At 40.2% G+C, this 22,746-nt stretch overlaps 2 protein-coding genes across 3 annotated transcripts in view; both read right to left on the reverse strand.

The window, feature by feature from the left end:
- The window catches only part of fasn (fatty acid synthase), a 44,789-nt gene extending 39,981 nt beyond the window's left edge, over positions 1–4,808 (reverse strand). Inside the window, exon 1 of the mRNA XM_062526215.1 lies at positions 4,628–4,808. The gene's annotated coding sequence lies outside the window, so the exon portion shown is untranslated. The remainder of the gene's footprint in view (positions 1–4,627) is intronic.
- A 1,036-nt stretch (positions 4,809–5,844) lies between these two features.
- The window catches only part of ccdc57 (coiled-coil domain containing 57), a 205,147-nt gene continuing 188,245 nt past the window's right edge, over positions 5,845–22,746 (reverse strand). For both annotated transcript variants that reach the window (XM_062526216.1, XM_062526217.1), the window contains exon 19: positions 5,845–6,182. In XM_062526216.1, coding sequence (XP_062382200.1) covers positions 5,983–6,182 — 200 coding nt within the window. In that variant the 3' untranslated portion in view covers positions 5,845–5,982. The remainder of the gene's footprint in view (positions 6,183–22,746) is intronic.

Genomic DNA, 22,746 nt, shown 5'->3' on the forward strand with positions numbered 1-22,746 from the left:
CTGTGTATAAATGTGCTATACTTAAGATTTAATTACATATAAAAGGTACTCTTCACTTAACATATAATTTGGGTGTCTTTTTTTTAACATTTTTTATCTGGATATGATTCAGGCCTTAAAACAAAGACTATTTCTGACGCCTTATGGACACTTATTAGCATAGCCTAGTAGAGTAAGCATGATTTGCCTATTTTTTGGAACAAATCAGATAACAAATAATCTTCAACACTTTTTTCTGGCTAAAAGACTTGGCTTGCATTTGCAAAAGTGATTTGAAATGTTGCAAACAAGCAGCCTAGGCTCCTTGCAGATTGTGCTAGATAATGTTTAATAACAATAATAATAATAATAATAATAATAATAATAATAATAATAAGCTTTATTTGTATCATGCACAGAATGAAGCTCAACATGGTTTACATTTGGAGCATTCAACACAATACCAAATAGAAATAATAATAATTCAAACAAAAAAAGCAAACGATAAATAAAACATCTGCAACTAATCATGTTGTGAAAACAATGTTCATATTGCATGTTAAACTGTGCCCTGGAAGGAATATTCCAAATGAGGCTATTTTGAGAGACTACTAGGCTATATCATGCCAATCATCTTTGATTTTGTCTTGGAAGGACACATGCCAGTTAAGAAGCAAATTATATTTTATTCACATAGCCTAAGTTCTGTTAAAGTTGTCTGAATTTGCTCCACCGTTTGCCCAGAAACTCATTGTAGCCTGTATACATTTATGAACACAGTAGCCCACGTCTATTTTTTCACATGCAAAAAATATGGCAACATACAGTAAGGCAACTTAAGGTTAGCAGTCTGATAACATTCACAACATTAGGACTGTCAAAGATACCTTACAATGCCTTGTTTTTGCCATTTCATTTTTAACTAGGTGGCGCCAACGCCCAAATTCTAGCACAAAGAACTAAGCCCTGATGACTCAGACCTTGTCCATCAGGATGGGTAGCTCATGACATATGATGCTGATGAATTCTCTGCCTCTTCAAATATTGTAGTAGTCAACAGCTATAGGCTCTTTTAAGAAACTGATCAAGGTTCTCTCTGATCCTATCTGATGCCCACAAAGGTAGAGCGTTTCAAAATATCAAAGCATTTCCAGCCTTAAATTTCCAGTGACCAAAATGTTATTAAGAAGGGTAACCGGGTCATTCCAAATCAGTTGAGCCAAAATTATGAAAATCTACTTGCTTGACTCACTCATGATTTCTTTATTGACTGATATTGTGTGCCTCAAAGGAAGGTCTGCAAAATGTTACGCTTTTGTATGTAATTTTGCCTTTAAGCACTTAGGTCTTGAGCTTTCTGACCAACAGAATTTGTCCAAATACTTTAAATAATATTGGGTGTGCAAGCAGCCCAGGCAATTCAGTGTCATCCATGTGTCCAATGCCTGTAAACGGTCATATTGGTTGAATGACTTGGCCTAGTTGTTGACGCGCCAGTACATTCCTTGTTTACCGTCCCCATGTTGCCAAAGGCAGGATGATTGCACAAGCAGAATTCAACTTTGAGGGCACAATAAACCTTTGAGAACATTTGTGGCCTCGCCAAGCAGAAACTCCTTTAGCCTATGCTTATAATTTAGGACTGGTTCTGAACAGGCAACATTCTTTGCCTCTCCCTACTTTTTTTCGATCTGGTGTACAGCTGCCAACTGGTAACTAACTTGAATGCTCAGACTCACAACATATAAAGAACAGTCTTCAAAAATGTAGCCTAACGTGTACCTGTCTAACCACTTTCATAATGAGTCATTTTTTTCTGGCCATCCCCAGAAAACATCTACAGAACCAAAAATCTATTCCAACCGATTCAATGTAAAATGATGATAGCTCATGTGAAAACATGTATTATTTAAGAAAAATGCAATCCCTATAAAGGAAACAATGAAACTCTAAGCTTAAATCAGCTTTTTCAAAAATGTATCTCTAGCCTGACAAACAGATGCTTCACTGATCCTCAGTCTACAACTTTTGAATTATTGAATCCATGCTTGCAATGACGATAATCACAAACTTCTGAAGGATAATAGTAATAGTAGTATGAATATTATAGAATGAACAAAACACACACCACCTTCATCTTCAACAATTAGAAAGTTCCTTTACAACCCATTATGTCCATATTTTCCTTTTATCACACTTAAGTCTTAAGTCTAGTTGAGCTAAGCACAAATCTACTGATTTTTTTTTTTTTTTTTTGTCAAAATGGTAGGCCTGTTAATACATGATCATGGAACCTCTATTTCAACTAACAGAAGTGAGCTACACCTTTGAACTAAATAACCCTAAATACCTGGCACCAATGGATTCATGACTCATAGTCATAGCTAGGCCTAATAGTCAGATTAGAATATTCACCAGTTTGTTTACATTAACTCACATACAGTATAGATAAAGTATGAGTGAGTCGCGACTGAGATGCACAGTGGTCTGACAAATCTCACGAGAATCGTGAAACATTACCGTGTCAGCAGCTGTTTGAAGATTTGGCTGTTGTTAATCCTTCAACTCCACAACAAAAGCATTTTCATTGCGTACAGGGGGATAAGTCACAAGAATTTAGCTATTTACAACATCAGAGTAAAATATAATATACTCTAGCGGGAGCTCTACAGTCGCCAAAAATACCTAAACCTGCATATAGTACCATAATTTTGTTTGATTTTTTCTTTAATTTTTTTGTTTCAAATGTCATGCACTGAACCGTATTGCAGAAATTGAACTGTTTTAGTTGAATAGGCTGCACATTAAATCTGGGAGCACTAGGCCTACTGCATCTGTTTCAAGGATCCACAAAAACAACTGCCAAAGCTTTATGTGCCCCTGATATACTGTACATCCATCACATGACACTGACAGAAACATGGAACCTAGCTTCAGACTTGAGAGAGAGAAAGGTTTAAAATTGTGTGCAGCCACAAGGTACAATGGTACGAATAGAGACAATGTACCTAAAAGCTACAAACATACAGACTTCATCTACTATAGATAAAAAATGATCTGATTCTAAGATGGTAGGCCTATATTCCACCTGTGGGCCTATTATTCAAAAACGGTGTTCTTGTTAGAAATGTTAGAGCTAATTTGACAGATCAGTGCGACTTTCATAGTCGAAGTAATTTTTTTTAAGAATTTCTAGGTCTACAAAGGAAGCTTAGGCCTAAAGCTTCATTTTACATAGCCATTGTCACTGGATGCCGTCTGACTGGAGTTAACTCCTCCAGACAAAATGACGATGGGCAAAGTTTGAGAATGGAATCTCTCGGCGATAACTGAAGTGCATGTAATGTGTACATGCATGTGCTGTAAGCAGTAAGGTGTGATCAGGGGCACTAAGTGGCCTGAGTCAGAATAAAGTTAATTAATCTGTGATGACATCATCACAGCATGGAATCACCATTATTATAATTAGTGAGGCCTCACCCATAACAGTCTCCCAGAGTAAAAATAACCTGCCAAGGAGATTTTGATCTCACACTCAGACCCAATGACACAGCAGTGCTCCTAATTATGTGCAGTGAATCTTTAATGGCTGCAAATGGAGCATTCTTTAATAGAATCATTTATTAATTCAAATCACATTTTACATTGATACGCATGGATTAAGTCATTCAAATCACAACTTCTGAAGGATAATAGGCATCCTGCAGCCTAAAAAAAACCTTTCAACACTTCAGCAGAATTGTTTAACAGTACTTCCCATAGCTGTCAGGATGAATGTAGCCATGTTGATTTTAAACTTTGTATGTGCTCTGTAATATACATACAATTATTAAAGCAAAAGGCCTGTGGTTAGCTAAATGTATTACTGATAGTAATTAAAGTGGAGGCATAATAATAATAATCACACCAACAAAATCAAATGTTATAGGCTCGATATGTTAGAAAGACGTGTCTGACATCACATCGCTTCAAAGTGCAACACCAAACTTCCTCAAAATGATAGTCAGCATCATGACTAATAGGCAGGGGCCCTAAGACCTCTGCGGTCGGATGAGACAGATCAAATATCAGTATCTTAACGCTGCAGACCTAAATACATTTTATTCTAATGCAACCATATTTCAGTAGGTTGTACTGCCCTGATGAACATCTGATTCAAAGTAGCCAGCAAGACCACTTTAGCATGACACTGCAGTTAACGTTCTCTGACTGATGTCAAGGCTAAGTTAGCTTACCGACTTGCTAGCAGGCCATCTTATCAAAAGTGATTTATTACACATTATACACCATGCAAACACCGTGGACCGCAGCTGTACGAATCTAAGACATGGTCTGCGTCAGATACTAGCAAGCCCTATCCGCAAAATGCGTTGACTGTTGGTCCACCCATAACTATCTTCTATGATGATAACGACAGAGGTCCGTTGGCTCAGCAAACAGTAACTTCACTTGCATCCACACAATTCTCCCAGTCATAAGGACCACACTGCCCAGCAGTCCTCGGCGAGGAAGTCGCTACACTGCCAAATGACGTTTTTTGAAGGCTGGCAGCAATCGCATACTATAGCACGTAGCCTTACTTATTGTTCTAACGATAGCCTCCAAAGTTGTAACATTGCAAAGCATAGACAGAGATGACGCCACTTACCTGTGAACAGATAACGATAACGGCACCTGACAGATCTGAATATCCTCTACGCAAACTGTAACGGTTTTGAAGCGAATTGAGGACAACGCAGTTATAATCCTGTGTTCGCGTTTTACAATCGTTCACTTAATTTCACTGAAGTCTCTCCTTGGCAGAACTAACCCTACACCTCAAAATTTGTCTTGTCGATTTGGTTCTTTCACTGCTTAATTTAAATGGCTGACATGCTCTGAAGCCACGCCACATGGGCTGACAACTTGGCTGTGTTGCATAGTCCAATAGGAGAGGAGGAAGGTCTCGTATACCCAGCCAAAGATGGGGTGATTGCCTGCGGTCCTGTAGTTTCATATACAAAATCTGAAATGTCTAGGATGGGTTACTCGAGTTCATTTAAGGAAAAGCTGTTGCGTTTGAGACAGACGAATAGCATGTTCAGTCTTGCCTTCACGTTCAAGGTGATATCCAGTCATAGGATGGCTTTGTCAACAGACCAATACAAACAGCAACATTTCGAAACTGAAGAGTCGTGCTTGAAGTAGCACAAGATTGGTGGATGCATTTCGGTAGGGCAGGTTCCATGATTGTATAGCCTACTTTAAAACAGTTTTGAGGTAAAGTGGCATTTATTATTTCAAGAATGCCTTACTTCCCATGACTTTTCCAAATGGCAATGTAGACTAGGCTACTAACACTGGAGGATAATGCTATTCATATGCATAGACAACAGTAAACGCATCAGGTTATATTGATATTTCAGAGCCACTCTTAATTTAATGGCTTTGATTGTCATTGTAAATGAATGCGATGCGTCTGTAAGCATAACAATGAGGAGGAAATGCCGCTATTGTTAATTCAACTGTTTATTCTGAGTTGGTGAAAAGTGAGGGTAGGCCTATCAAAAAACAGAGGTGTGTCCATTCCTCCAATCACAATGAATGTAAGGGTGTTGCTAGGTGATAGGGTGATGTGATGACACTGTGGGAGGTGGAGCTTCACCCAGCTAATGATGTCATGTACCACCAGAGGGTTACTGGAGTTCATAGAACTGCAGACATGAACGTGAATGATCTCTTGCATAATATTTGGTAAATATTACTACCTTATCGATTATATAGAGGAAAAAATCTGGCAGCTGCAAATTACCAAAAAATATTAGTAATAAAAGGCTACCACGGTGATGCGCGGTGGCATACAGAATTCAACCAATAACCACAACATTATTTTCATATAAACACTGTATTTATTATTTATCTTCATTGTATTAGAGCTAACAGTCATTCTTATATGGACATTTAATGTATAGCCTACACAATACAAAGACAATTCTGGGGCAATATCAACTACAAGTTATTATCTCAATCTTTAATGTTGTAGTTCCTTATCTCCACTGTCTTTCCAGGAGCCCTTGTGGTTTTGACTTTGTGCATCATCCTTGCTTGTTTCTTTCGCTGCTGGTCTGATGTGTTATACTGACTTCTGGGGAAAACAGTGATAGTTGTTGACTCTGATTTTTCTTCACAATCTTCTTTGAGCTGTGGTTTGAAGACAGGGTGTACTGGACAAGATAAATACATTCAGTGTTAAAGATTATGGGTCTCTTGTGAAAATAGCCTACATATTTACTTAAAAGTTAAGATTTTTCTTTTTTCCTTAACACTTATTCAATTCAATTTAATAGAATAGAATAGAATAGAATAGAATAGAATATATACTTTTTTGATCCCGTGAGGGAAATTCAGTTCTCTGCATTTAACCCAATTTAACCGAATTAGTGAACACACAGCACACAGTGAACACACAGTGAGGTGAATCACACAACCCAGAGCAGTGAGCTGCCTGCCCGACCAGCGGCGCTCGGGGAGCAGTGAGGGGTTAGGTGCCTTGCTCAAGGGCACTTCAGCCGTGGTGGACTGGTCGGGGATCGAACCGGCAACCCTCCGGTTACAAGCCCAATGTGCTAACCAGTACACCACGGCTGCCCCCTTAATGCAATTTAAATGCAATGCAACGCAATTTATATCTACATCATATACACACTGCAGTCGTTTAAGTCAGAGGACTAAGCATTTCATTAAATGCACATGACAAATAAATAACTTGAACTTGAAACACAATTTATATTTACATCATATACACACTGCAGTCATTTAGGCCAGAGGACTAAGCATTTCACTAAATGCACCTGATCCAAGTGTGCAGAGATTTGTTTCCTAGACTAAATGCACGTGACAAATAAATAACTTGAACTTGAAACACAATGTACATTTGCTTTCTTTGACTTAGAACACTGGGTTAAACGAAGTACAGTGAAGCAACTTTCATAGATTGCAAGACCTCAGATTTTGCCTCATGGTCTCTTGATTGCAAAGACTCTTGGGTTTAGACCAAGACACACAGAGCCAGTAGTGGTCTGATAAGCTTGCTACTGTGCCAAATCCAAGCAGAGATTCATATGATGACACAAAATACTTTGGATACAGAAGTGGAAATGGATCTCAAACAGACATCTCCAATGTTATGGGACATCTTTAACTAGATTTGTTTCAAATTAAGCTTATATTACCATGTCACCTGGCATTACAAAGGGCCTTGGTCAGACAGCTAATCAAGAACCCAATGGTCATTATGAATGTGATCCAGAATTCCTTTGTGGAAATGGGAGAACCCACACAGAATGATAACAATAGCAATAGCAGTCAATAGCTTCCGTCTGGCCACTGCTGTGAAGGCCTGGAGTTTGTTCCTGAAAGCATAGTGGCTAACTATGATAGTAACTACCTAATGTGAGCCCACAGATTTGGTTTGCACGTGCACAAACACTTAAGCTTCATTCTGACACACATCAGGTTTTTGGAAAAAACTAAAATATGAATACTAATTTATATGGATACTAAAATAAACTAAAATATGACTGAAATATGACCGAATGTCAAAACTGTATTTGTGTATTGTTTATGTGAGACTCAAATATGACTGACTTACATTTGGCAGTGCTGTCACCATGGAAGATATATCGTGGTTAGCAACTATGCTTTAGGAAAGGGACTCCTGATTGATAGTGCGCTAGAGTAGTTGGCTGGCTTTCTGTAAGGTTCTCCCATCTCCACAAAGGAACTCTGGATCTCATTCACAGGGACCATTGGGTCCTTGGTTACCTGTCTGACCTTTGTCCCCCGATTACTCAGAGGGGTCAGATCTAGGAAGACTGTCAGGTCTTCCAAATGTTTTCCATTTCAGAATGATATAGGCTACCATACTATTGGGCACTTTTGATACTGCAGAAATGTTCTTGTATCTTTCATCAGATCTGTGTCTTGACACAATCCTGTCTTGCAGGTCTACGGACAGTTGTCTCTCGACCTCATGGCTTGCAGTGTTTCCCCTAGGATGTCTTTGGAGGTGCGGGGGTCAGGACCACGGCTCAGGGACCCCGACCCCAAAAGGAGGGTACGGGGTATTTGAATTGAACATTTACAAAAAACACCCTAAAATGGTGACAGTACGAAATAAATGAATAAACCTAGTCTTAGAATACCTGTAACAAGCATAACCTGCAGAGCTAGGCAGTTTACAAGACAGTGAAGGAGACTAAACCACCCACCAACACCCCCAACCCCAGAGTGACCCCTGACCCCAACCCCCTGAGCATATAAATCTCACACCATACTGTATGTGTGTATATTGAAGTTAAATATCATTTACAGAAATGGCTAAAAATATTAGTGGCAAAGCTTGCAGGATGGCTCAGAGCATTTTCATTTCCTGAAGAATGGCTAAAAATTTCAGGCTAGTGGCAAAGCTTGCAGGATGTCATTTTATTTTCCTGGGTTTTTTGAAAAACAAGTTAGAGGAATGGCTAAACATATTAGTGGCAAAGCTTGGAGGATGGCTCAAGGCATTTTATTTATTTCTTTATTAGGGCAAAAGAATACCGTTTATGTTCATCAACAATTCTGCTGCGTGATCAAGTGAACTCGAAGTTAACCAAATAGGCTACTTCTTTATAGGGCAGGGCAGGCGTATTTCTCTTTTAAACAGACACAAGTCCAACTATTACTGTAAAGAAAATGACCCACCGAAATCGACGGTGCACTGCAAAAAGACAGGGCAATCGGCCTACGTAAAACTGAATACAAAACAAATGGCTACAAACACTGCAATATGATATCAGCATCGCATTGAACTCGTGACAACTTAGGCTACATATTTCTTTTAGTTCCGTAAGTAATTGATTTCTCAAACTGCCCTTCATTTTCTTGTGGTGCTTTCAAGAAACAGAGTATCGAGACTGCGCTGAGGGCGGTTTTGGATGATTGCAGGTAGAAAACTTTCTCGCCGACTCCACGGAGGTAGCCTGTAGGCCTACCAAGCTTCAAACAATTGTTGCATCTGCTCGTTGAGCGGGTATAAGTTAGCAACAATAGAAGTGAACTCCTTGCGTTTTTTATTTTATTTTATTTCCCGATTTCAGTCATAACCTTTCCCGAGAATCGGAAAATAGTCTTGATCATATTTCCCGGGAATCCCTTCTCCCCGGATTATACCCTAGTTGAGATGCGTGCTAATCAGCTGATGAACAACAACAAAGCAGACGAGGCGGAGCGTAATCCAATCAGAACCCACAGCCAGACCTGAGAGGGCTGAGGAGTAGACAGTCAAGTGAAACTGCGCTCCGCCCGGAGAAATGTGTAGACAGAGACGATTGATAAAAAGGTTCAGTATCTTTGGTGTTGATATATTCGATTACATAGGCTATGAACATTCTGAAGGTGTGGCGGCAGAAATTAAGGTGCGGCGGGCCGCCACAGTAAAATGTATATAGCGGAAACCCTGGCTTGGTTTTCACTTTGACATATCCACGATATTCCGCAGCCAACAATGGGGGTCGCCATGACATCGAAAACAGTTATCTATTTCCGGCGAAGCTGCGTTGTATCTATTTTAATGTGATGGTTGACAGTGCTTAACATATCATAACGCATATAAAGTAAACTTTTCTATTTTATATTGGTCATACAGTAGGTGTTGGATTCAATTGGCCGGCTTCACGTGAGATGCTCACGAGACCTCACGTGTGAATCACGCTTATTTTGTTGATTTTTCCCTAGTGAAGCTGCAATGACCCAAACAACCACCAGGTGGCACTTGTGAGCAGGGTTAGGAATGTCGGTGTTACGGATCTCGATGGGAGGATAGATAGATAGATAGATACTTTATTGAAAATTCAAGGATAAACCATAGATAAACAATAGCACGTCATCACGAGCAGGCAGTTTTATCTAATTTACTGCAGATGTGACTCTGATTCGACAAATAGTCAATCACAAAACCACAAGCCTACTTCTGCACGATACAGAAGTCTGCGCGAACATAATATTATATTAGGCTATATGGTATTGACGTGTCCACAATACAATTTACAAAAACAAACCTTTTTTCTGCGATCAGTTGAAGACCAGTTATTGCTCCACAGCCCTAAGTTCGTGTTGATTTGGGAGAGTGCAGCCTGCAGCTTACTGATTTGGGGAAAGATAGCTCCCTTCGGTAGACCACGGTAGAGCACAGTGGTTCAGCTGTTTCGCGTCAGTACATTGCGAGTGGTTCGCATCTCACCCTTCCATGTCACTTTTGAGTAAAAGGAGGCATACCACACATAACAATGGATTAGACCCTAAATATATTTAATTATTACTTTACATCGAGTGGCCAGGAACACAACATCAGTTTAAATAATAGCTCCACGGCATTACAAGGTTATTTCCACGTTTCACTGTAGTCAGAAACAAAATCATGTTGATTGCATACGGTATTAGAACCTGCAATGATTCGATAACAAGTCACCTGCTTTAGCCACTGCACTAAGGACTGGTATGCATGAAATGTGGGTTTGTACATTCCATAATAGAACCTCACCAAAACTCAAACCAACACGCAAATTAACGTAAGGTAACACAAGTAGCAAGAATGAGCCCAACAGGGGAGTCGGTCTTTTAATTCATAGGCCTATTAGCCTGCAGTAAAGCGCAATCATTGAGTCACGAGAAAAACATCAACTTAGTGATTTTTGGTTGGGCGCTTGTGTTTTTTGGTTAGGCGCTCCTGACACTGACGACATCACCAACCGCAACTCCCAAGGTAGCCTACCCAGTCCTTGTTTGCAATTGAGAGTTTGAGAGTTTGAACTACTTTTTCTAGAAACACCAAATCCAGGGAACTTTCAAGGTTGCGATGCAAGTTAGCATACGAGGCTTTCTAGAAACGCAGCCCAGGGGCCTCATTTATAAACGATGCGTACGCACAAAAGAATGCGTACGCCTCGTTCTACGCAAGCTTTGGTATTTATAAAACGTGAACTTGACGGAAAAATGTGCGCACCTCCACGCAAGCTCTGACCCATGCGTACGCACAAAAAAGGGAAAAGCAGAAACTGCGACCTCAGGAGGGAACAGGTACAACGACCCGAAATTGGTTCAATAATTGAAGTTTAACACAAGCATAACATCGCGCAATGACGCGCATCACATAACTGCCTTAACCTAATCCTGTTTAAAATCTAAAACGTGGTTGATTGTTGTTTCGTGCGCCCGTCAAAAATTCCATCTTATTTGATGCGAGAAAGACATGCTGATAGGCTATGCCTATGTATGTTTTGTTAATTATCCACTTATGGCTTTCATGCATGTTTTGTTATTTGTCAATAATCAAGGCTCAAACATGTTGCTTGTTAGCTTGCAAATGGTAGGCTATATACAGTAAGTGCTGACTTGCATCGGCTTTCTTGCCACTGGCTGAATCGAGAACTGGCTGACCGGACTGGAATAGCCAACCTTTGCCAGACGTGTTAGGAGGTGTAACTGCTTCATCACCAAACTACATCAACTTTCCTTACATGGTGAACAGGCAAATAAAAACGCAGTCTAATTTCCCAAATGTGATCCGTGCTATTGACTGCAATCATATTGCTATAAGACCACCGAGTGAAAATAAATGTGCCTTTGTTAACAGGAAGCATTTTCATTCCCTCAATGTCCAAGTTATACTGTAAATGTGACACGGACATGTTGCTCACAAATGTTGCCCTGATTCATATTGAAACATACTGTAGCAGCGTTGGGCGCAGACTGAATGCTGGAGCTCTGCGCGATGGTGGCTTCTACTGTAGGTGCGGGCGAATCGTGTTTAAATCCTGTGTGTAAATCCTAAAAGAATTTGTTGCAATTTTTCGACCATTTCTAAACATTCACCCTTTACTCATTCAAGTTATGTTGTAGGTGACAGTGGATATCCGCTGAAACGGTGGCTGCTCACGCCATTTATGAACCCACAAAAAGTCAATGAAGTTGCGTTTTTTGTCTTTCCCGCTGTTTTTGGCATGTTGTCCACAGACATCAATATTCATTAAGGGCGTTTCGCTGAATATTTATAAGCAATTATGGGTGTGTCTTGAGGTACGCACAGGTGCCGCAAATGTAGAGTAGAGCTTGATTTATAAAGGGAAATTGGCGTGGAACGTGCGTGCGCACGGTTTTATAAATCAGAATATTTCTGTGCGCACGCACTTTCTGAGTTTTGAGCGCACGCCATCTTCTGGCGTACATCCTGCGCAAAGTTTTATAAATGAGGCCCCAGAACAGTGAATGCTGAATGCTTAGACAGTGCTGTGCAGAGAATTAGACAAATAGGCTACATAAATTGGCTTTAGTATTCCTTATTGGCGTTTTCTCTCACTGTTTGATGATGACAAATAACGTTACGTTTCTCTTACATTGCACTACACCGTGCAAGAGCGCTTCAGGTGAGACGCGAACCTCGAATCCTCATGTCAAAGAGTGCAACGCTACCCATTGAGCTACTCAATTGCAGACACGAAAAGGTGCAGTTTCTTTGCCAGATGCTTTGAATGAATCTGTATGAAAGCAAGTAGCCTACATTCGTAAAGAGCAGAAACAATTCAATTTAATTTAGGCCTACAATGAGACGTTACATTTAGTTTACATGCAGTGGTGGTTTTGATTGTCGGTGGCGTTATTGTATCCCTTAGTTGCTATGCAATTATTCCCTCGCATGACAGCTGTAACCGCACGTAGGCCTACATTTCACTACATCGCGACGTGAAATGCCACTAAAAGCGGTTTGTAAATATGTCTTAGTGAGTTAGGAGTCTTCTCAAATTATTTTAAGCTGTCCTAGGCTATGCCTCGTGAATTACTTTTAGTGAAAAAAATTAGGAGTCCTAAAACGCTAAAGTGCTACCACGGACTGTACTGCCACCTTGTGGCGGTAAGTTGTAATACAGTTGTAATACATTTCACGCAGGGCGTGGATCATGCAAAGCGTGAGAGAAACGGCGATCACATTTCAACACCTACTGTATATGATGTAGTATATCCATGCTGAGGGCAGAATTGTCAACATTTCGAAAGAAATCTAAGTTGAAGCATATTCTAGTTAGCTACCGAGAACGCACATGTAAACAGAATGAACGGAAGTTGAAAACAGTATCGTAACCATCGTAACGATGCATATTTCCGGGTTAAGGAATAAGGTGGATACCATTAACTGTGAAACCTTATTGAGTGCCTCTCCTAATATTGCTCATTGAATTAATTTAGGTACAGGTGGACTCCAATCAAATATCTCAAGTACCTTTGATAGAAAGCCCAGAGCTCAATTGCAATCACAAAGGGGTCTGAATGCTTATGTGAATGCAATATACAATTTTCATACATTTACAAACACCTATTTTATTTGTGGAGTATTCGAGCATTGTGTGTTGATTAATGAAAAGAAAATAATTGAATCCATTTTAAGATGAGTCTGAAACATAACAAAATGTGGAACTAGGGTGACCAGACGTCCCGAAAATTTCGGGACAGTCACGAAATAAGCAGTTGTCCCGAATCCTGCCCTAATTGTCCCGAAGGGGGCAACGCCTTAAATGCAGAGAGAACACGCAGCACGAGAGGCTCAGTCGGCCATTGCCCTAAGCGGTGAGCTATGCTGGGTCTCCGAGCTGGTAGATATGACACCGTTGTTAACCCTATGAGCCCTAAGCTGTTTTAAGGGCATTTTCACTACCTCTAGTGAGCATTTATCCTGGTCACTGTAAGTGCCATTCACACATTTTACATATTATTTTTTTCAGCACAGTCTAGGCTACCCAGATCTGCCACAATATCATGTATAAATACTTGTATTGATTTGATTTAGATTTTTAAATAATAAAAATGTTAAAAGCATACTATACAAATTCTTACATTTTGACGTGTATCTCACCACAGCAAGCTGACAGCTCGACATCATTTACATGGTTGTGTAGGCCTGACTGTCCTAAAAATGGTGTTCTGGTGTGTGCCTTCCAGAAATAAATGGCCATTTTTATTTAGTGATGAGATTTTTTTTTTTTTTTTTTTAAGTATATTTTTTGGGCTTTTGTGCCTTTATTTTTGACAGGACAGTAGAGAGAGACAGGAAGTGAATGAGTGAGAGAGTCGGGGTGGGATCCGGAAAGGACCACGGGGCGGGAATCGAACCCGGGTCGCCGGCGTGCGGTGCAGGTGCCCCAGCCAGTTGCGCCATGGCTGGGGCCAGATATTCATTTTTGACACTTTTTGCGCTCCATATTTGTGACACTAGCTGATCTGACCTCACTTGTTTGCGTGGTAATGCACATGACGTGCACAGATGATGATTCTCTACAATATTTTTTTACTGCATTGCAATGAACAAAGTAAAGGCAAAACAGTGTTTATTTGTCAAACAAATTTGGATGTAATATGATTCTTGAATTGGATACCATACAGGAGTTTGCTAGGATCTCAAAACCGTATTATGAACGTGACTTGCCATAGAGAAACACATGATAACGTTGGATTATGAACATAGGCTATTATGCCACACAAAAACATGGGGTAAGTGAAGTTATTATTTTGCTGTCACTTCGTCTGTTTTATGGCCTAGAATGTTGTATTTGGTATCTGTGGATAGCTCTAGCTCTCCTCTTTCATCTGACATGCGTGCCATATCGTTCTGATTGCGGTTTCACAAGTAAATCAAACGAGAGTAATGGAAGCTGAAGCTATATGACATTATGATTTGTTTGTCACTTCGTCTGTTTTTTTATAACATAAAAGGATTGATGTCTTTGGTATCAATGGAAAGCTCTGTTTCTCCTCTTTCATTTGATATGCGTGTCATGTCTGTGTGATGCCGGGTGCGTGAGTAATTCAAGCGAGAGTGCTGGATGCCTGGGTGAACGCAGAGCAATATAGACTGTAAATATGATATACTTTGATTTAACTTCATGATTTTATTTTATTTTCATACTTGATCGTACAGACAAGTGTCTAGTCTCGTTGGAAAGCCCCGGTTCTGCTCTTTCGTGCAGTATTCGTCTCATCTCGCTGTGACAAATAATCGCGGGGCAATGTGACAGAGAAGAATGGGTGTGTTTTTTGACGCACTTTGCGTCCGTCGGGCTCATAGGGTTAACTAATAAATGTCTTTAAACCTGCCTCAGTCTGCTTGCATTGAATTTTTCTTACAACAGTAGTTCAAACTCTCAATCGCAAGCCAGGACGCAAAGTGTGGTCGTTTGAACTAGAGCCCCTGGGCAGCAGTGTTGCCAGGTCACATGAGGAAAAATAAGCATCATGTCTCTGAAAATAAGCCCTGAAAAGAAGCGACCCAATACCAAACAGTTAGCATCCCCTCCCCGAACCCTTGATGTTACATTTCTGGGTCGGTCATGTTAGAGGAGCCTACAGTTACAGCGTAGATGCAGAGGCACATGTACTGTGTATCTATAGGCGCTGCGTGGATTCTTTGCAGAAACAACACGAAAGCAAGCCCAAAAAGAAGCGACCACATAAAAAAACAGGCATCCAAAACTGCAACCCGCAACTTAACGCTTTACAAAGTAACACATTACTGTAATTCCACTACTTTTAGCGGTAACAAGCATGTAACTAAGTATTTTTTTTAAATAAAGTAACGCAATTACTATTACTGAAATTTAAATGAGTTTGTTACTCGCGTTACTCTCTTTTGTGAAAAACGAACACTTGCAGACAAGAAGACAAGATAGGCTCACTTTAGCTGCTTATGATCTGACGTCGCAGGGTGGCGCATTGATACACCGATCAAATCAATCAATGAGCATAAACCACATCATGGCCGACAGTGCGGATAGGATGAGCTTTCTCTCCTGGAAGTATGGACATTACTTTATACTTTTCGCTCGTTGAAATTAAAGACAGAAATGTAGCGGTGAGTTGTAAAATATGTGCAGGTGCAAAGACCCTATCCACATCTAAGAGTAGCAATTCAAATCTTACAAAGCACCTGTTGAAACAACACGCATCGACAACGCTACCGAAAGACCCCAGCCCTACGAAAGCTGGTGCCACTCCATGCAAACAACCAGACTGTACACGGACTGCAGTGCAGCCGATAAGCCAGGCAGAGCTGAATAAATTGATTGCTACACTGTAGGCATGTTATCGATGACATGCATCCTCTGTCAACTGTTGAGTCAGTGACCCACTAGGTCTAAAAAGTATATATTCATTGTGTTTGACTGATCAGTACTGTTCAAATTTACATTTAAAACGCAGACATAAAAGTAACTTAAAAGTTACCTTCCCTAGTAACAGCAGTGGTGTACTGGTTAGGGCTTCGGGCTTGTAACCGGAGGGTTACCGGTTCGATCCCCGACCAGTCCACCACGGCTGAAGTGCCCTTGAGCAAGGCACCTCACCTCTCACTGCTCCCCGAGCGCCGCTGGTTGGGCAGGCAGCTCACTGCTCTGGGTTAATGTGTGATTCACCTCACTGTGTGTGTGCTGTGTGTTCACTAATTCGGTTAAATTGGGTTAAATGTAGAGAAACGAATTTCCCTCACGGGATCAAAAAAGTATATATTCTATTCTATTCTAACTAATTACTTTTGATATACAGTGACTGGTCAAGTAATTCAATTACTTTTAAAAGAAGTAACTAACCGAGCGCCTAACCAAAAATCACAAGCGTCCAACCAAAAATCACAAAGTTGTTGTTTTTCTCGTGGCTCAATGATTGCGCCATGCTGTTGGCTCCATATTAATTAAAAGACCAACTCCTCTGTTGGGCTCATTCTTGCTACTTGTGTTAATTTGCATGTTGGTTTGCATTTTGGTAGGCTACTATTATGGTAGTCGCAAACCCTGCAAGTAAGCACATTGATCACTGGTACTGTGGTTAAAACAACATGATGCGCAATATAGTTTTTAAAGGTTTGCCTAAAATTGCACAGCGCCTGCTTTAGAGGCCACTGTTCCCACCTAGTTTGACCTATAATCAAATGCTTGACTGTGTGATGTACTGACACAGGGCCACATAGGCTAGAATATAGTTTTTTCGCCCTGGCGGATTGCAAGCATCTCTGAACTGACCACATATCAGCCCTCTAAGTCATATAGCATTACTTAGAAACACAAATGAGCCCTAGCACCAGGTCTTGTGAAGCTGGGTGTAAAGTAAAAAGATTGGAAAAAGTAGATCTATATAACATGAAATATGAGTGCTGTAGACCATTATTTGCCAAGGTATGCTCATGCGTTTTCTCCTATGGAAACTCCCCATAGGGCTTTTGGCTATCCAAAATGCATACTGACAATCAAATGCTTACGGTACTGCACATGAACCCCTTTGTGCAGAAGCATAATCTTGGTCTCAAGTGAAAGGTAACACCCCCAACATAATGTTGCCCCCACCATGCTTCACAGTAGGTATGGTGTGTTTTGGGTGGTGTACTGTGTTTGGTTTTCGCCAAACATAGCGCTTGGAGTTCAGTGCAAAAACACATCTGGAATATTCTGCTACCATGTGGAAAATTATTGTCAGATGAGACTAAGATTGAATTTTTTGGAGAATAAGATTGAACTTTTTGTACTGAACTGCTATGCACCCAAAACACACCATACCTACTGTGAAGCATGGTGGGGGCAACATTATGTTGTGGGGATGTTTCTCTCAGGGTTCGTACACCTTTTTCATGGCCAAATTCAAGCACTTTTTAAGGTCTTTCAAGACCAGTTTTCCAGTAACGAAATCGAGTGTGAGCAAATCCAAAGCCCTGTTGTTTGAGGTCACTGTAGGACAAAGAACCAGAAAATTTGATGCAACCTAAGCCCAATAGGCCTACCAGCAGCTATCATTAGGTTAACTGAATGGGGCATAGAAAATGGAACCATTTCATTAGTGTTTGCTGCTGCTCTATTTGGTCTATGTCATATCAAATTTCCTTGTTCTTTTTCTTACTGACAGCACTCGATAATGTTGAACAGCATGGATTGATTCACACCATATTTCAGGGGTGTGATTGGTAAAGGACAAAAAAGAGGAAAATATGCCCAGCACCCCCGGGAGAAATTTTTGAAAAATAACCCCTTAAATGATGACATCTGATGACTTTTATGAGAACTATTGATAAACTGTGATACATATATTTCAAACATTATAACATACCACAATATAGTCTATATATAAGTTTATAACTCATTTATAGCAAAGTAGCCTAGGCCTACTCAAGACTAAACCAGATATCGCTGAAATATGTAGGCTATCATGATCATTTTGCCAACAATGATGTAGAACCATGGATTTTCTCAGTTCATAACATGTTTTGTTTCAACTTAAATCAACATAACGTTATAATTTTGACTACATGTTTTAATATAGGCCTACTTGATCACATATAGCCTGCCCCCTTACAGTCCTCTAGTCCTGATAGTGAACCATAGGCCTATTGATATTGATGCTGTTTGAAGAGGTTGCTCCGAAGAAAATCAAATTGCACCACTCCCTCTCCTTCCAAAGTATCATGCCCTACATCCCTCCTCCTAAAATAAATGGCAGACCCTACTGTTATATGCTTCATCACTAGTTGTTAAAGTGCACACACTAAATGGAGAGCTATGATTAAAATTCAGACTGTGCCTTTAAATAGGCGACTTTTTTCATCCATCAGCACAATGCGATAGTAAGCCATTTCCACTAAAAAATCAGCTCAATATTATGTGCAAGACTGATGTTTACCAAGCATGCCAACGTGTCAATATCTTTCACTGTTGTCATACGTTTTCTCAAAGAGAGATGGCTATCCCGAAATATGTTTTGAATGACATGGGGCGCACGGGGGTGAACGGCTGGACAAACGCGAAATGACAAGGTGTTAACTAAACAATTTAGTAGACCTAAGGTCGACAGGCTTTGTGGTTAAAACGATGAAAACCAGTAGGCTAGTCGGTCACAGCTAACTTCAAGCACAATAGCTTAGACTTACACGCGCATAAATTAAAAGTCAATATCAGCATCACGAGATTGCTGCTGTCATTATTATCGGAAAATCCAGACACGTCAAACTGGACGCGAACGCGTGGCAAAGCCAAAACAACTTCATAAATGATGTCTCTTTAAATAAATAACCTTTACCGTTTCATGGCTTCTGCTAAGAAACAAATAGTTCACCACACACATCGAACTTGCATCAAACATTCATCAACACACGTCTGCTTTCACTTTCAATGAAGAAGACTAGCGAACGGACATGTTTGCGGAGTGATGAATGAGAAGCACCAAACCCGTCGTCATTGTCAGCACAGCGCCCTAATAGACAGCAAATTAATTTTATTTCCCTTCATTTAATAATTGGTCTATTGGGTCAGACTGCCGAGAAATATGTAGGCCTAGCACTTTCAAGCATTCACAAGCACTTTACCCAAAATCCAAGCATTTTTCAAACCTTGAAAACACCACATTAAAATCCAAGCATTTTCATGGATTTCAAGTACCCGTACGAACCCTGTTCTCTTCAGCGGGGACTGGGCAATTCGTCAGGATAGAAGGGAAAATGGATGCTACCAAGTACACCCAAATTCTTGAGGAAAACCTGCGTCCCTCTGCTAGACAACTGAAGATGGGCAGGTCATTCGCCTTCAAACACGACAATGATCCTCTTGGAGCAGTGATTTACTGAGGAACTAGTTTTTGTGGAGGATGCATCTGGGAGGTCGCTGCCCCACCTGCCCATATGGACGGCACGCGCCTGATCCTAAACATACTGCCAAAAGAACAAAGCAGTGGCTTAAGGATAGGATGGTGAATATCCTTGAGTGGCAAAGTCAGAGCCCTGACTTAAATCCTATAGAAAATCTGTGGATTGACTTGAAGAAAGCAGTCCATCACCGTTCCCTACAGAATTTGACTGAATTTCTGCACGAAAGATTGGGCAAATATTACCCAATCTAGGTGTGCAAAGCTATAATAGAGACATATCCAAACAGATTGATGGCTGTAATGAAAGCAAAAGGAAGCTCTACAAAGTATTAAGTCAGTGGTATGATGACTTTTCCAACCCGGTTATTCTAGTTTTTAATGTGTTATTAATTTTCAGAACTGTCAACTTTTTTTTCATTATTTTGATGTTGTACAGTAGCCTGGGTATTCCCATGCTGCCTTGCGTGCGATTTGATTCACGCTGCTACGGCAGCCTGGAAACTACCGCCCTAATTTTTGCCTCAGATAGGGGACCAATCACAGAACAGGGGGGAAAGCAAGACGATGATGAGCTATGCACAGACGCATTTGATAGACATCCATGGCGCCCAATAAACGGATCAGGGCATTTGTTCAAATACGAGAAAATGAACGCTTGCTTCCCAGACCACGTCTCATTGAGAAGTGGTAGGCGTTAGCCAGGCTAGGTGTACAGCTAAATTTGTAAATAAAAATGGGTTTTGATTTCAGGCTGTAAGACAAAAAAAAGTAACTATTTCAAAAGGGTATGATGACTTTCTATAGGCACTGTAGGTACTTGATTTTATACACCTGTGGAATGGGGCCTGATGAAACCCATGAATATACTTATTGTTAAGCTTATTGGATAACTTCCTGATCTATCTTTCAATCTATATAAAAACAATCTGAACAATCTGTAGTAGCCTATACACCTTATTCCGCACGCAAACATGGGATGGATTTACGGGTTTCTGTAATACGCCCTGCAGTAAGTGTTTTGGTTTTAACATTTCAGACAGTAAATAATCAGATAATGCATTGGGCTTTGGGTAAAAAAAGAAAGAAAGAAAGCACTTTCTAAGAATATATTATGATAATTATGTATTGGCATACTGTGCTGAGAATGGCCAGTCCGTCTCTAAAATATATCTCTATACGATACAGTGGCCACCACCGCATATCATCTACCCACTCCGTAAAGGTGAATAGCCATGGGTGGTGAAGTAGCCTACAACATTGCAATCTCCCAAGTTAGCCTTTCCATCCTCTTCTGCCATGTTATCCCAATGAAGCTAACTACGTAGAAATAGGGTCATTCCACCTCAATTCTACAAATGCCTTCTGCTTGACCATCTCATATTTGCTTACAAATGTTACCACCTAAAGAGTAACCATTTAAACTAACTTAGCCAAAATACATTTTGAGGTCCAGTTACTAAAATTTCCTCCCAGCATAGGTCCGAATATTGTTACTCAAAATAGTATACCCTGATGTTAATAAAATCAATGCATGTACATTTCTATTTAATTTATTGTTACATTTCAAGTGTTTTCAAAGTAATATGCTTTTAACATACCAAAAAGTAGAATGGTACTGGAATTCAAAACAATACTGTAGTTGTCTTTATATATAGCTGGCCTATATTATATGTAAAACATTCAGAATAAACTAAAGTGTATCTTTAAGAAAAAAATAAACAAAAGACCTTTGCATACTGCGTTCTGAACAGCTGCATCAAGCTCTGCCAATAGCCTACATCCTCTGCTAATAGCAGCACTCATTCAAAACTGTCCCATCACTAAATGCTCTCTTGTGTTGCACCAAAATCCACAAAATCTTTAACGCAATCTTTAACGAACACTCATTTGCCTGTAAATGCATGCGTAATCACACGAGTAGACCTGTCATAGTGTGCTTTCAATTTGATAATTATTACCTCTGCCAAGGAGGTTATGTTTTTATCTGGGTTTGTGTTTATTTGTCTGTTTCTTAGCAAGATAACTCAAAAACGTATGGACGGATTTCGATGACATTTTCAGGAAAGGTCTGAAGTTACCCAAGGAAGAAACTATTTAAGTCTGGGAGTGATTTGGATCACCGTCTGAATCCAGGACGCGATTGAAGGGGGTCTGCGGTCTCGGAGTGCTTTTCAAGTTTTACTTGCCCTCACTGCGGACTTCTGCGCGTACCTTTCCTCAAACGACCCGTGTTTTGTCTCATGGTGTTGCTAACGTTTTTATGTTATCAACGCCACAGTTTCACAGCATATGAGACACAGTTTGGAACTGGCTGCAGGCAGAACGAACGTATTGGTCTGTCCATTCATCTTTAAAAGTTCGTTTTTCACCATCTATTTTTCTCATTTTTGAGCAAGCCATTTTCTCTCATCTGCTAGGTCTATTCTCTGTTGCTGAAAGGTAAACAATCAAGTTGATTGGCTTGGCTACTGATGCTCTTTGATAATATTAGGCCAACAATTTTAACGGGTCTGGACAGAACCGTCACTGGGTCTGGACCCGCAACCTGAAAGACTCGATAGGCAACCTTAGATTAATTCATTAATTCATTGCGGTTACAAGACCGCATTTCCGTGAATAGGCTATAGTTGTCAAGGCGAAGACGAAAGAGGTTGGACACGATGGACATTAGGCTACATTTATATGCTAGGCCTACTTAGAAATGTTATTTATAGGCTATTTTAAAACGGAGGCATGCGTTCATTTTAACCGGGGACACTGGGTACATGTACCCAGCACTTTTTTTTATCATAGATTTTGTCCCCACCACTTTTGACAACTGAAAATAAAATGTATTTAACAGAAATCTCTTTAATACATGCCTACGCTTGACACTTTACTTATAACCGTACATGCACGGAGAAGATCGCGCATTTTGTAACATTGTAACAATGGATGGTCAGCTATATGCGATAGGGCAGTGAGGGTGATTCATTGTAACCATCGACTAGTATAGGTATAGTAGTATAGACTAGTATAGTATAGTAGTATAGGCCTATAGCTCCACAAAATAAATTTCTAGCAATTTATATGCAGTGCCTATAG

Source organism: Sardina pilchardus, chromosome 22 (genome assembly GCF_963854185.1).
Source record: "Sardina pilchardus chromosome 22, fSarPil1.1, whole genome shotgun sequence".
Taxonomy (NCBI): Eukaryota; Metazoa; Chordata; class Actinopteri; order Clupeiformes; family Clupeidae; genus Sardina; species Sardina pilchardus.